Source organism: Atractosteus spatula, chromosome 12 (assembly GCF_055471065.1).
Source record: "Atractosteus spatula isolate fAtrSpa1 chromosome 12, fAtrSpa1.hap1, whole genome shotgun sequence".
NCBI lineage: Eukaryota > Metazoa > Chordata > Actinopteri > Semionotiformes > Lepisosteidae > Atractosteus > Atractosteus spatula.
Window position 1 is genome coordinate 3,980,128 of NC_142717.1, and position 15,757 is coordinate 3,995,884.

The window sequence follows — 15,757 nt, forward strand, 5'->3', positions numbered from 1 at the left end:
GAAACAGCGTATTTTCTCCAAGCATTCACCTCTAATATGAATTTGCCCTTTTACAACTTAATGACATAACTAACTTAACATAACTTAATGAGTTAGACCTAATTTTCTATAGAGTGAGGTGGTGGCAGTATTTCATGCACGAACTCATGCGGTTTTATCCTTGACGGACCTGACGGAAGACAACCTGTGTGGAAATGTCATGGTGGGCACTGCTGTGTGTCAACTTTGTGTGCCAGCATAGCACACAAAGTGTGCTCATCTCTTAGTCACCTTCTACCAGACTACCAGTGTGCTGAAATGGAATCAATAACTTACGTGTGTTTAATGAAATTGTTTTTTTAAATTTATTTTGGCTTAGTATTCTACCGTGGAACAGTGTATTGAACGCTCCAGCTGAAAGACGGCTAAAGAACATATGGATGCAATTAAACTCTGGCTAAAAGGCCTTTTTGGGGTTTCTTAATATAGAAGCAATCCTTTCCAATTTAGAAGTGGGGATTCAAGCCAGACAGGAAAGGTCTTTCATCCTCTTAATCAGATTATTAATACACTGACTGGATGTCTCTTGCTACCTTCTCTCTCTTGAGCCTTGCACCTACACGAGACATGTGAGCCAACACTCCTAGGCATTTTCTGAATCCAGCCAAAGCAGCGTGCTGTACAGTCTGCTGAGGAGACGTCGAGGCGGAAATGCAGCGGCCGTCAGCGGCGAGACTTACTTCCGGGCCTCCACTCTTGCCTCCGCGTCGGCATCTCGGATGCCCTTCTTGATGCTCTCCACCAGAACCGCTGCATGCCTGCCGCGCACAGAGACGGCTCGTTACCAGACCACCCTCGCAACCGGCACATTCCTACCCCCGCGCCAGCCAACCATGACCTAGTCCAAACCCATCTTCAATTGCAGCAATCTCAAACACCCCTGGATACGCATAAACGTTCCTTCTGTCGGATCCCTCCAGAATCCTGTTGCTGAGCTTGAACTCCAGTTTAAAAACACACACACACACCCTCTCCACGCACAAGCAAAAGAGTATCAACGCATACCACAGAGAAATACAGCGCAGACCTGATCTGCTTTTGCAGCGTAAAACACACTTCCATTTTGTCTACCACTCTCTGTAATTTGAAAGGTCTCCATCTTACTGATCGGTGCACGTGCATTACTGCTTTCGCAAAAACCAATCGAATCTAAGCGTCAGGAGGATTCACTCATTAACAGGCTGCTATTTGCAAGTCCGCCCCTGCACATAATGCATGGGAGTCACGCTTTGTCATCCTTCCAAAAACCTTGGATTTAAATGTGTGTCCATTATGAACAAGTTTATTTTGTTTTTCTTCTGGTATGGGCTGGCTGTGGGAGAAAGCCCTTCCGGACCTTCGGACTCACTCGGATATTATTACCACTGTGGTGCTTAAAATTAAAACAGCACAACACTCGGATTCGAATTACTCGTCAAGTTACGGCTGCAAGACTGTGACAGGCTCAGCCTGGCAATCAGTTCCTTCGCTCCCCTGCAGGAGAGGGAATCTGCCGCAGAATCCATGCGCAGGCAGTGGAAGGGGCTGGCTCTAACAAAACACCTGAGAAGGCATGCGCGAAATGTTACAGAGCCTCTCCCAAACACAGCTGCGAGCAACGCGCATTCAGAACAGGACACAGACCGCAGCCCTGCTACAAGCTAAAGGAGGAAGTTCAGTCCATCTAGCTTGTCCGGGAGTGAATAACAAATTGATCCCAGGATCTGATCCAGCTGATTCTTGAAAAACACCAGGATACTGGCTGCGACAACACGGATCTATAGCTCATTCCAGACTCTCTCAGCCCTCATGTTAAGCTGTGAAGCAGGAGGTGGAAAATTCTGATGATAAATATCATCTTATGACCCCAACAACACCAGCCACGGAAGGAAGCATACATTGCAATACAAGAGCATTTAAAAACTAAGAGAAGGAGACACATCTTTACCCAATGTGATGTGGGAGTATGAAAGAAGCTACTCATCCATGACATAGAAGCCGATACCCTGGCCTTTTAAAGAAATGGCTGGGTTATAACCCTGGATCAATTAGCTGCTATCAAACAGGCTAAATGAGCCAGCTGGCCTCCTTCCTTTTGTAAGCTCCTATGGTCTTAAATGCTTGTAGGAAGCCTGTCAAGAAAAGACTAAAATCAACCCCCTGACAGTGAATTTCCTTATAAATTTACAGTACTATGAATGCACAAACCCAACTGTAAGATATTTAACTGATGAATCAACATCTGTAGCTTTGCACAACAGAATTGAATATTCATTAATGCCAGTACAGGCTATGGCACTGTGACACGGATACCTTACCTCTCTAAGGAGTGGGTCTGCCACTCCTGCAGCAACAGGTCTAGGAAATCGTAACACCGCCTAGAGGTCAGGACAGAAAGGAACATGTCTCTTGTAGGTTTACACGTCAACAGCTACCAAGCAGGAAAACGCAACATAATTCATTCAACATAATTTACTACAAACGTGTAAAAACAGTGTCTTTCAATACTGACTTTAAAGACAAATTTCTTGTGCGAATTTCATTCAAACATCCAGCTTTTAATCTACTATTCCATCTCAATTCACAGTGACTGTCTATATCTTTTGCCATTTTGAAAAGGAAATGGCCTTCAATCAAAAACGGATGAGAGCATGACGGACATTTTTGTAGTGTCTACTGTAGTATTTGTATTATAATTAACTAGAATTCTGCTCTGTTCAATTCAAAATTGTCAATCTAAATGGATTTTGCTTACTTGTATGAACACAACAGATGATTCGATTTTAATAATTGTGGCAGATGCAAAACCATTTTTTCTGGGAGCCTGCAACTTGAGAGTACTATACATCAGAATGACTAGGAACTGTGTGGTTCAGTTCTTCATCCTGTGATACTGTTACGGTTATTAGTACCCTTCAAGTCTCAAGATAAATACTAAAACTTGTTTTTAGCTTGAAAAAAAAAATTGACGATCCCACTTCACACCTCTGAGCTACACAAAATCATGAGAGGAAAACAATCTGCCATCAGTTGTTTTTTCTGTATTTTAACAAGGATAAAGACTTTAGAAAAAAGCAATGACAAAAACATATTATTGAGGGTACTACAAATGGCACTGGTCCTACTGAATTTTTTATTCACTTTTTTCAATACATCGATAGGACACGAATCCCCACATTTCAGCTCATTCCTCTCCATTCAGATGGACTAAAAAGGACACCAGTGGATCTGGTCAACTCTTTTTGTCTTTACTGCAATATAGGTAGGGCCCGATATAGTACCCGTTTTCTTCTCCAAATATTCTTGAAGAGCATCGCCAACAATGCTCCTGCTCCAGACAGGGAGCGAGTCCTCAAGCATCACCACCTGAGGCCTCTCCCGACATTCACACCGCAACACAGCAGCAAACCATGAGTGCTGCAGAAGGAAACAAAGGCCTTACCGTCTGACTGCTACCGATTTAGATGTGCAGTTGCTGGTAATTAAGGGAATCAGCCTTGGAACATGAGTATGCTGAAATCAGAAGAGCACGGAGATGCACCCATCACTGACAAAAGTTACATGGACTGTGGTCAAAGTTATATTTAATACCCACTGAAAAACAAACCATTGTACTACGCACCTTTGTTTAGTTTTTGTTTTAAGCAGCAAGATGTAAAGCCAGTCAGAATAACCAACCTACCCCCCCAGATTCTAATATTAATCTCGACTGACATCAGTGGTCATTTGTACAGAGCGACTGGTGTAAAAGGGTCAGTTTACTGATCATATCGTAACCTTTAAGATGCAAAAGAGCACCGGGGGAGAGGCACAAATGGCACGATCAGTGGATCTGAGCCGAGGCTAGAAATTCGGCTGCAAAGGTCTCAAGGCTGAAGGGCCCCGGCGGAGCCACACCCTGGGACACTCACCCGGATGACGAATCTGATCGCTGCCACGCCTGATGTCGCCATGACCTTGGCGCAGTTGGGGATCAGGTTGAACAGAATAGGCACAATGGCTTCAGCCCCGTGGTCGAACTTGTTGCCCAGAACAGTGGAAAGATGGCTGTTGAAAAGCACAACCACTTTGTTAGGAAAACAACCTTCCCCCCCCCTCCTCACTTCTTGGGTGTTATAACCCCTGCAGCAGCTGGAAAAATCACTTTCTTCTTCGGGGGGGTCACAACCAGACAAGAGCCGAGACATGAGAAGCATCAGCTGTGAATTAATGTCAATATCACGCAGTCTGTTTCGTGCAATATTCTACTTCGCGTTTCAATAAAAAAAAAAGACTGATCGTAAGCCATGCAGAAAAGACACACAGGAAGAAAATTAAAAAAAGACTGCAGAAGAAAGCGCAGCTGGTTCCTGATCAGAACTGCCAGCTCAAGCTCAAGAACAGCATCCCTCATAAACGTCATGCAGTGCTAACCCGTCCCCTCGTCTAATGAGATCCCGGCGCCTGGAGTCACTCACGCCACTGTGATGCACGCCTCCCTGACCACCTGGGAGCGCAGGTCCTTGGCTGACAACTTGAAAGCTCCATCTAGCAACCGCAGGTGCTGGTAAAAACAGTCGTAGTCTGCGGCCCCAGCGATCAGCAGAGACCGAACCTTTTTCAGCTGCAGAAGGAAAGAAGAAAGAAAACTCAACAGTCAAAATGTCCTCACAGGGGTCAAAAATACACAAACAAGCTCATAACCCTCAAGGCCTCTTGATGTTACTTGTTACTGCAGTGCTGCAGTCCTGCCAAAAAGGCAATGTTTCATTTTAAAAGCTGTAGGCAAGAAACCCAAAAGATTGTGATATGACTGGTTATAATGCTGGGAAAAGAAATCAGTCAACATGGAGACTAGATATAAAACATTGACACTGTGCACACTAACTAAATGATGACTAATCACAGTTCAGCAGTTAATAGCAGTTGTCAAAAGTGTCATTGCTACGTCTCCACCAGGGAATTGATGGCCTAAGAAGTCTTTATTCGAGAATTTTCAAGAGCTCTGTTTTCATGTGCAATGAAAATGTTTTAAACAATGTTTTAAATCCCACGACTTCAACAAATTTAAATTAAATACATCTTAATAAAGAACCCATGCTGCACTGAATGCTCACAAACTACTTTAAGGAAACTGCATTTAATTCACTTCTACAGTCCTACAGCTACAACCAAGCCTGTATGTGAAAAACATGTCTTCAGTGATAACAGCCTCAGAGATCACCAGCACTGAAGTCTAATCTGACTGCCAGGTCACGGAGGCTCACTGGCAGAAAAAACTTCGAATTTGATTTTTTTTTTACCAGGGATAAATGGCTGCAGCAATCCGATAAAACAAAAATCTTCCGTCTCCCAGGTGTGTTACAAACAAAAAGAGACAGGAGAAAAATGTGTTTGAAAAAGAAAGGGCATAAAACACCTTTTGGCTTTAAATGTGAACCACTGGGGCTAAAATCAAGTTGGGCTACTGCTACTTCCATGATCAGCCCCCTCTACAAAGGGCGAGCAGACTCCTGTGCTTTTTACGGTATCATGGGATTATACTTGGGGTATAAGCAGATAACCTCCAGCTGCCAACAGCTGGAATAACGGTCCTTCTGGAAGAGCACCAGCTGCTAGCCTCCCATCTATCTGAAGAGGAACTGAAGAACTCACCGCATTGGCTCTCTGATCCCAGTCATGCTTGTCATCAGAGAGGATTTCACGAATCTTGTTCAGATTCTCTTCCAGGTCTCTGCTGGAGTAAATCTGGGACACAAACATGAGAAGGAACGACTGACTGAAGGAAGAGGCAGACAAAGTAAGACACCAACCTTCCCTAGTAAAGCCATGTGCGACTGACTTTACGGTTACTGAAATAGGACTGGAGACAAAGGCAATACTGAAGAGGCATACACTCAGGTCAGAATAACACACTTCAACAGTGAGTGGACTTGATATTAGTTTGAAGCCGTAACGCAGCTGATCGAAGTACATAATGAGAAGGCGAGAAGTGAGAATGTTTTGATTTGAGAACGTCTTAGAATTCTTATACCTTAAACTTTCCAAATAATATTACACTCTTGAAAGCATCTGACACATTCCAGCAAAAAGCATGATGAATGCTTTACTCTATACCCATTGCATCAGTTTCCAGATCACATAAATCTGCGCAAGTACACTGCTATCATACTAAGAGCCTTAGTACTGACGTGACACTCTTATCTACAATAACCCCTATAATCGAATCTAAGTATTACTTTATGTATACTGAATCCTGCCTAAAACAGTGTTTGCCTTTATTGTGCAGAAACAATTTTTCACTTTAAAAGCCAACAGTTAGGATATGGCACTTGTCTTTCAGTTAACAAACTGCAACATATACAAAATGCAAAAGGGCTCCACCTGTACTGTAGGAACATCTGTGAATGCTTTGATAAAGTCATCTTCATCAACTGCACCTGCTCCTTCCTTGGACTGACCTGCAGGTAAAGCACACAAACAGTGTGAGTGGGAAAGGGCATTTAACCTCCATTACCTGATAGAGACGGACTTTAGTGAGAATTCAACAGTTAGATGTCCGATTCGCTGTGGACAACCTGAGGGTGACCGGAAAGGTTATTTTTTTGAAGGTTCTGTTAAGTCTGAGATACAAAAAAAAAAATAGGGGCTACCATGGCCCCCACCAGATACTGAATTAGCACGGGCTATTGTCATCACTGATGCCACCAAGAGAACAGATACTTCCTACAGACCACAGCTGGTAGGTGAAGAGCCGGGAAACTGTCAGTAGGAGTCTTTTTCTAAATTACTGAAAGCTCAGGAAATCAGAGGGCTGTCAAGAAAGGGGATAACTTTCCGCCAAATACACAATCCAAATATTTCTCCAAACGTACAATCCAATACAGAACAAAACAGTGACCAGGCCCACTCAAGGGGAGACTGTTCTGCCCCTGGGTGCATGAAATAAAAAGATACTTGAAGTTAATTGGTTTGTTAATTGGTTTGTTTAAGCATCCTCATTTGGACAACTCGGGAATCCAGAATCCAGCCACGTCCCAGACACGTTCAACAGAAAGCCCTCATAGTAATTAAGACTAGTCAAACCCAGGCCACCAAAAGCTTTGGAGTGCTCCAAGATTATCACCTGGGTCAATGGCTACATATCTGTCCAAATAAAAATGACTTTCATCAGAACTTAAGACTTAGAACTTAGTTCTGTATATTTTGGTTGTTATGAAATTATGAAAGGTAATTTAAAATAAGAAATTAATGAATTTTGAGAGGTGATATACTCATTTTAAACAGAAGTCATATCACATTGTGCAGTCAATAATTAGAAGCATCTATTAAAATCTGCTTTCATTTTATTCAGGATACATGTGATCGATAATCTTTAAGAATCTTCTGAAAATAAAGGAGACATTTAACACTCAGATGAGTAAAACCTGAAGACTAAACAGGTATGCAAGTTCCCCAAAGGAATAAGGATTGCTTTCAACAAACAGGTTTAGAACATGGGAATTCAACTAGAACAACTTAAGACCTGTTAAGAAAATGGTCAATAACTGAATCACAATTTTTAAAAGCCGGTTAACACTCCATTCGTTATGCAAGGAACATAAGCTGTTTTGTCCTTATCTGAACGCTTTGAATTTCCCTTTGGAAAACGTGTGACATTTGCTTGTCATCTATTGATCCCCAACACACTATTTTCTTGGTACGGTGCCCAGCGAATGTCAATTATTTTAAGCCACAGAGCACCGAACTGCCCTTTGGAAACTATCTGGCTAGACGTCTGGTTTCCTTTAGCTTGAGGCTGGCTTCCATTTTCCCCCCACAGTCAATGGAGCAAAGATCCCATAAAGCATATGCCACTAAGCAGAGGGTTTGTACACAACCAGGTGATCAAGACACATCGCTGCCAAGCCCAACGGTATCCTGGCAAGTTCTGACCCACATATCCAGCCTCCATTTTGCTGACATTTTTCCTTGCATTCTTTCTGTACTCTGTTGATACTGTCAAGAGTTATTATTTTTCTTAGCACTTAAAAGCCACAAAAAGGAAAACCCACAAAACACATTCGAATAATTGTGAAGCACAAAAGATTCAATGCGAATGGGCTTGGCTCCTCACCAGGGATGATATGGGCCTGATATTAACACTGCCTATGTACACAATGGTCTGCAGTCAATTGCAAGACATTTCTACCACACTAGTACTCCAACAGCTGTAACCGTAGAGCATCAAAGAATGCCAAGGAAACCTTTGGCATAAGATTTGTGTACTCTTGACTGAAGTTATTTTTAATAAACTGCAGGCTTATACATCAGAAATAAATGAGTTTTACTTTTCTCTGGGAAATCAATATTAAGAAACCATTCTCCCCCCCCCCATTATCAGTTTCTTAAAAGCGTCCAGGTGAGAAATGCATGTGTCTCACTGAAATCTTAGATTCGGCAAAGAAAAAGCATATAAAGAACCTGGTGAGAAAGAAAGGCCAGATGAAGCTCTGTGCCTCTTGACACTTTGGCAAGATTGATGTTATGCTAAAAAGAGCATAAAAGCACATTCTTTTTACAAATAAACTTTCTATACAGTTCTTTCGAATGAAACAAGAACCTCAATATTTCAGTATTTAAAAACTATTCCGAGTTACTCCTCACCATGAATGTTACGGAGGAATACTCGTCTGCTGGTCTTCATACTAATGAAAAAATTACCCTCGGACTCATTCTAAAGGAAGAACCAAATGAACGACTGCACATTGCGGCTGTCCCATAGTTTTCAAATAGCAATTAAAAAAACAACTAAAAATAAAACTGAACCCATTCATCTACAGAAAGGGCATTTCCTTCCTCAGAGTGCAGGGCCAGTATGGAGCCACCTGGACAAATGGACACTACGCAACGAACACAGCTGTACCAACACGCATACAGCGCACTTCTGAAGACGACGTAGGCAAGACGAAAGTCTCAAGAGAACCGCACTTACCAGCGACAGCTCGAGACTACAACGATGCAATGCTGTACTTACTGAGAAGCAATGGCAGAACAGTATGTCTGAACACAAAGACAACTGCAGCGCCATGGATTAAAAACTAACATGTTGTTCAAAACATGTTTGATGGAAAATCCTGAAAATTGATTTGCATGTTATTGTTTTGATTGGATCACTTTAGAATTTGGTGAAAGAATTCAGCCTTAAAAAGTTCCCTAAGCTATCCCTCACCTTCATACATAAATAGCTTATGATCAAGAGCACTTACCCACTTTTGTATGCAACTATTCACGGTTATAAGCCATTATGAGTGAAGATAAAGGCCTTATCAACAACTTCAACTAGAACGGAAATTAAAGTCTGCGAAAATACAGGGAACTTTCTAGCCTGTCTTAAGGAGACAAGATGCTACATTTACGGAAGAGTCCTCAGCAGGTAACAGGGTCAACAATAGAAAATTCTTTCAAACTTTAATGTCTACACTACTATCCCCCTTGAGCTCTCCTAAAATTCTGAATATCTGAAATGTATACTCTAATAATAATTTTCCTTTAAGTAGTATTTTACCATAAAATGCATTCCACAAAAAAACTATGGTAATAGAGTTTTACGTTTTGATTTGACAAATTGATGGTACCCTCAAGTTTAATCATGAGCCCAGGTTCGGATACATAAAGCATATAAATTCTGCCAGAATTAAATGCTCAATCACAAAACAAGGCAACCATTTACAGTTAAGTCTGAGATTTGGAGGACAGACAGTTTAAACGGGGACAAACTCGGGACCCAAAGCAATAGCAGGCAAGATCGTCACACAGTTGAAAGAAGAGCAGGTGTTCTCTGTGGAATCATCATCATCAGAGGGGGAGTTCCATAGTGATCGTGCAGGCGAGATCGAAGCCCGAGATTCAAAAGAACCCCCTTTTTAATTTTTTTAACTGGAATTTTAAGACTCGGCCTGAGGTGAGAACTTCTGTCCAAAGCCGGGAGAGTGGGATCCTCTTGAGAGCGTCTTTGTCACGCTCACATCTCAGAATCACGAGTCTTTTGATGCCTTCCATGATCTCCATAGCGCCTAACAGGTGAGTTAATGGTGACAGGAGGAGCAGGATGTCAGTCACTGACATCACCACAAGCCCACAGGAGCTCGGCAAGTCACAGGAGTCTCTTTCTCATTAAAAGTCAAGAAAAAAACGTGACCTAATCCCCTTCCTACTCTTACAGCACACTGCTACTTTCATGACACCCACTCAGAGTCAATTTGAAAGTTTTGACACTAGAGTACATGCCTGATGACCGACATCTCAGAAATTATATAATTTTCCACAAAGGGGCTCCCTTAAAGACAGGAGCCTTCCAGGTTAACTGCTGCATTAAAGGCACTACTGAGGATTTAAAGGGAAGCTCATGAACACGTTAATTGAATTTCAGCCCCGTATGCTTCAAAGAGCAGCATGCGTAGGCTTGTGGAATGTAACTGAATAGAGAGGACACTGAGCACGTTTTAAAATGTACTGTTCACAAAGCTCCATTACTATAAAAAGGCAATTAACGCGAAAACTCACTGAAAACCGTTGTCCGCACTCATTCAATCTGGTTGTTCATTCAATACTTGCAGAACACTATCCGGAAGAAAATATTCCAGGTATTCTGTTTTTACGAGAGGGAAATTAGATGTCAAAATAGGTTTAAATTTGAGCTGGAGAACAAGTTAAAACCTTGTGACATAGGTTTGAAAAGATTCCTAAATGTAAACTGCCTCGTCCTTCATCACACCTCTTGGAGAGAGGATATAACAAACACTGTATGTAACATCCCTTCTTATCCACTGTCAAAGCACATAGGCAGAGCAACAGACGATGAAAATCTTGAGCTGCCCGAGTCATACTGGAGCTTCTCCACTGAGATGCATAAATTCAGGGTCTGCAAACCTGCTCAAAGACAAGAACTGCATAGTAAATATTTCCTTATTATCTAAATAGCTCCTCAGCATCGTAAAAATAAACATGAAACACGTTTTCAATACCAAAGAAATACGAGACATCAGAGGCAAAGAACCACTTCAAAGTTAGAACTGTGTGCTAGCATGAGAGTTCAAGTTCATGGCTTTCATGAAGAACACGGAATGTTCTTCACAAAATGAAATTTATTAAGACCTTAACCCTTGCAACAAGCCCAAGTTAAGCTTCAGTTTAATATAACCTTAACTTTTTGTTCGATTCTCCAACATTTAGATTACCACATGACATGAAAAGTTTTATTTTGGGGAACAGGAACAACTTTCAGTGTAAAGGACTATTTGAAGGTTAATTTTGAGATCTGCAATCCAACCTAACTGGCGGCATTTAAAAGCTTTTCCACACTGAACTGCTGATTATGCCTAAATATTCGATTATATTAACAGTACAGTCTCCTTGCCCTGGGAGTCAGATGCTCTTACTTCACAAGGCTGAGGACACAGGCTTTTAAGACTTGACCTGACCTCAATCGGACAACTTCACATGGCCACAATCTAAGAAAAAGAACCTACAGGAAAGTAGGAGCCTTAAAGCCGTTCAGTACATACAACAAGAAAACAAAACAGCTCTCTAATCCCAGTCAGAAAATTGGAGGGGTCACTTAATTTTTAATGAGTTGTAATGCAAGCATAAGGAACACTTTAGAAACTGGCTATTAAACCAGTTTCGATAACCAGCAAAATGGGCGGATACTGATCCAGACATCTCTAGTTATATCCAATATCTGCCATTTCTTCCCTGCTGTGCGGCAGGGCTCTAATATGCAGTAGCCGTCTGCATTGTTGGGCTGTATTCTGGAATCTGCCCAGATTTATCAATCACAAACAATCTACATTACCCGTCCCTTCAATACCATAAAAAAAAACCCAGAATTAATCAATTCGCAAAAACATCTAATGGCAAAGAAGGAAAGGGTTTTAACTGCAACCATAACGGATTTAAAAGTACGCTCGTGCATGTTTTCAATTTACACGTTTGTGTAATTTTGCGTGTGTGAAGTTCGTGTTCATGATCCACAGGTAGACCACTCTAGCCACCCGGCTGGTTCTGTTATCCGAGCTCTGAAATGGCCCATCGTGGCTGAACGGCGAAGCTGCGCCGAGGCGACTGCACAGTGAAGACAACGCGCTTCTGCCGGGCCTGTGAGAGGACCGTTCCCAGAGCCTCCTCCGAGACGGGCCGTTGGGAATGCCCAGGGCCCGAGAGGACCTGACCAATCGCAGAGGCGGGGCGCACAGGGCCCGAGAGGACCTGACCAATCGCAGAGGCGGGCCGCACAGGGCCAAAGAGGACCTGACCAATCGCAGAGGCGGGCCGCACAGGGCCAAAGAGGACCTGACCAAATCGCAGACCAAATCTGAGATGGGCTGCTCCGCTGCTGGGAACACACAGGGCTTGAGAGGACCTGACCAATCACAGAGGCGGGCCGCACAGGGCCCGAGAGGACCTGACCAAATCGCAGAGCCTCCTCTGAGATGGGCTGCTCCGCTGCTGGGGGCTACTGGGAACACACAGGGCCCGAGAGGACCTGACCAATCGCAGAGGCGGGCCACACAGGGACGCTTCAGTGCCGGGGGGCTGCTGGGAATGGCCAGAGCCTGAGAGGACCTGACCAATCACAGCGCCTCCTCCAAGACGGGCTGCTTCGGTGCCGGGGGCTGCTGGGAATGCCCAGGGCCTGAGAGGATCTGATCAATCGCAGAGGCTCCTCTGAGACGGGCCGCTCTGGTGCCGGGGGGCTGCTGGGAATGCACAAGGCCGGCGGGTTTACCTCCGATCTTGGGTCCGGCCGTGGCGCTGGGCCTCCGGGAACCGCCACTGGGGTTGCCGGGCCGTTTCGGCGCAGGGACCTTGAACGCGGACTGGGCGGACGAGGGCCTGTTCCCGTCCACAGACTCGTCGTCATCGAAGCTTTTGTCTGGGGGAAAAAAACAAAAGCAGGGAAGGTCTTTAAAGGGAAAAAAACTGCCTGTTTGCAGTTACTGAGCCACAACAGAGAGAGCAGAGGAGGAGGGTGTATGTGTGTGTGTGTGGGGGGGGAGTGATCAATAGTAATTACCCGCTACAATCATCCTTTTCCAATAGGCCTTTCAGGACAAATCAGCATACGGGCACATTCAATACAATTTAGAAAAATTACAAACTGGATTGTTTTTGTGCACCTTGTGACACCAGGGATCTTTCCCTGTAACACACCCTTACTTTCACTGCATTGAATGTACAGTTTATGGTGGAAATACACAGCATTTACAAACAATCCCAATTCCCCGACGTGCGAAGGCACGCAATGCAGGCACTCACTGAGGTGGTACCCCCCAAAACCCCTTCCCCCCTCACCGGCAGGACAGAAACGAAAGCAGCCCAACAGTGAGCTGCCGAGTGCAGGCAGACTCCTGTCACTGTGACTGCCTACGCGCTGCATAAAACAATAGACCGCAGCCCAGCATGACAGCAGCCCTGCGAGACCCGTGCATGTCGGGCATCGGAAAACATGCAAAGAGGCAAAGAGAGAGCCCCCCCCTCCCACCGCCGTCTCTCCGGCTCCACAGCCACCCACACCTTCCAGCAGCCCCTCCAGTCCACCCAGCTCCTCCCGCAACTCACAATCGCAGATCCTCTTGCAGATCAGGCGCCTCATCCCTCTGAACACCCCCCCCCAGAAACAGAAATCGAGGGCTTTCAACGGGCCCTTCGCACGCTGCTGTCCTGGCAATAGCTCACATGGCCAGGCGAGGTAGATCCCAGAGCCCCAAATCTGCAGATCAGCCGAGGCTCCTGCCTGTAGCTCCCACACACTGAAAGCACCATTCAGGCTCGTGCCGGCATTTTTCCCCCCTCTCTCTCTCTCTCTCTCTCTCTCCTCTTTCTTCCTCCCCTTCCCTTGGAGGCCGAATGGGCCAATCAGCTGCAAGATGACATCATCGCCTTGCAGCCAGTGCCATTGGAGAGATGCGTTTTCTTCCTGCATATAAATCTGATTTCACCCCCCCCGACACACACACACACCCACCCCTTGACGGAACATCCTAAGCTAATTACCACAGATCCAGGCACAAACATTTCTGAGGATGCAGCAGCAAGTTTGTGTGCAAGTGCAAGCGATTTTTCTTTTTTTTTTTACACACGCCTCTACGAACGCAAGGCCTGCTGCGCTTTTCATCTGATCCTCCTCCGTACAAGCGGCAAACACGGATGATGACTGCGAAGGCACGTTTCGGCAGAAAATCCCCGTGCTTGGCTCTCCGTTTCAGCCCGACTGCCACTGCCCCCCCCCCCTGCCTCCCCCTCCCTTGGACAGGATACCGCTGCCTGGGGTTGGATTTCGGAGTCGGAGAGGGGACAGCGGTCAGCAGATGGGAGTGCCCTCCGCTCAGCTGGGAGCTGCTCTTTTGTGAGCAGACGGTCTTTCATAAAGCTCAGCGCTGCCTCGCATCCTTAACGAGCTGGGCGAGGCTCCTCCAAGCACTGAGGGCTGCAGTCAGTGCTCCCATCGGTCCACAGCTTCCCATCAGGCAGCAGGCAGACACAGACGCATGCAGGCTACTCCCGGGCCGTAACCTTTAACAACAGCCCCATCGCACCGGAGGCTATAGGCTATCGCGCCAAGATTAAACCTTCTCTCCCCAATTTCCCTGCTTCATTTTAAAAGCTAAACCTAAACAGTCACAAGAGCTCCACTTGCGCCAGGATCTCTTAAGCTTTTCAAGTAAAAAAAAAAAACCTTTGCATAATACAAATTATTCAACAAGTACAGTGCAACATCATGGACAGATAGCAATTTCTCCGGCACAAAAACGGCTGCCATTTTCAGTATCTGTTAACGCAAAGTCACAAATTCAACTCGGGTACTGTACAACCACAGTTTGGAAGAGGCAAAGAAAACTTCAGGAAAATTACCACATAGTGCAGGGATTCAATAAGTCCAAGAGGAAAACACCTCCTCCAACATTTATAGGTGTTTTTGGATAAACCTTTCACAGGGATACTACTAAACAATGTAGGAGAAGAACATTAATAAACAAAAATAGCCTACTAGTCTTTAACTGCAGTACACAGTGTAGTAAAGGATAAGTCTGCCCCAGTGCTGGGGACTGAATTATCATTACAGTAACACCAGGCAATAGTGATTATAGACATCATAGCTAATACAGGCCCAAGTCAATAGACTACAGACTACATTTTAAAATTCCAAGAATAAATGCCTAAAATCTTTCAAGTTAATGAAGGTGCTGGGAGATGTCCCATCCAGGAAGGAGTTGTGCGCTCTCAGAAGGAGCTCTGGCCTGCTGAACCACCGTGCACACCTCATGAAGGCCCACTAACTGAAATTCTGGGTTTCTTCTTTCTATTTTTCAATGAAATATTAACTTTTACTTATTCATCTGCAGCCAGCACACACTGACACAGCTGCAATTAACCCTCACTTGCTCCTTAGACCTATACCAACCAGGTTTCTGTACTCCTCTCTCCAGGATTTATATTAACCTGATCCTATAATGTTCCTAATGAAAACATTACAGCCACAAGAGTCTCAAGACCACCTCCAAAGACGGGTCTGGTCTACCTGACTGAAACAACACCCAACCACCAGCACCATCCTAAGGCAGAACGAGCTCACGAGAAAGAGACAGTCAAACTCGCAAAACAGAGGACTGATGAGATCATGCCTTATGCAAAAGACTATTTTTATAGGATTAACAGGGGCTACAGGACATATTAACATGTGTGAAGACAAGTGAACGCAAGACTTATGTCTCTTTCT

General features: G+C 44.5%; 1 protein-coding gene across 17 annotated transcripts in view; it reads right to left on the reverse strand.

The window, feature by feature from the left end:
* clasp2 (cytoplasmic linker associated protein 2) overlaps nt 1–15,757 on the reverse strand; it is a 101,451-nt gene that overhangs the window by 41,188 nt on the left and 44,506 nt on the right. For all 17 annotated transcript variants that reach the window (XM_088928802.1, XM_088928801.1, XM_088928797.1 and 14 more), the window contains 8 exons: nt 12,767–12,913; nt 6,382–6,458; nt 5,653–5,745; nt 4,476–4,621; nt 3,930–4,065; nt 3,461–3,531; nt 2,337–2,396; nt 720–797 (listed from right to left, as the gene is read on the reverse strand). In XM_088928802.1, coding sequence (XP_088784928.1) covers nt 720–797; nt 2,337–2,396; nt 3,461–3,531; nt 3,930–4,065; nt 4,476–4,621; nt 5,653–5,745; nt 6,382–6,458; nt 12,767–12,913 — 808 coding nt within the window. The remainder of the gene's footprint in view (nt 1–719; nt 798–2,336; nt 2,397–3,460; nt 3,532–3,929; nt 4,066–4,475; nt 4,622–5,652; nt 5,746–6,381; nt 6,459–12,766; nt 12,914–15,757) is intronic.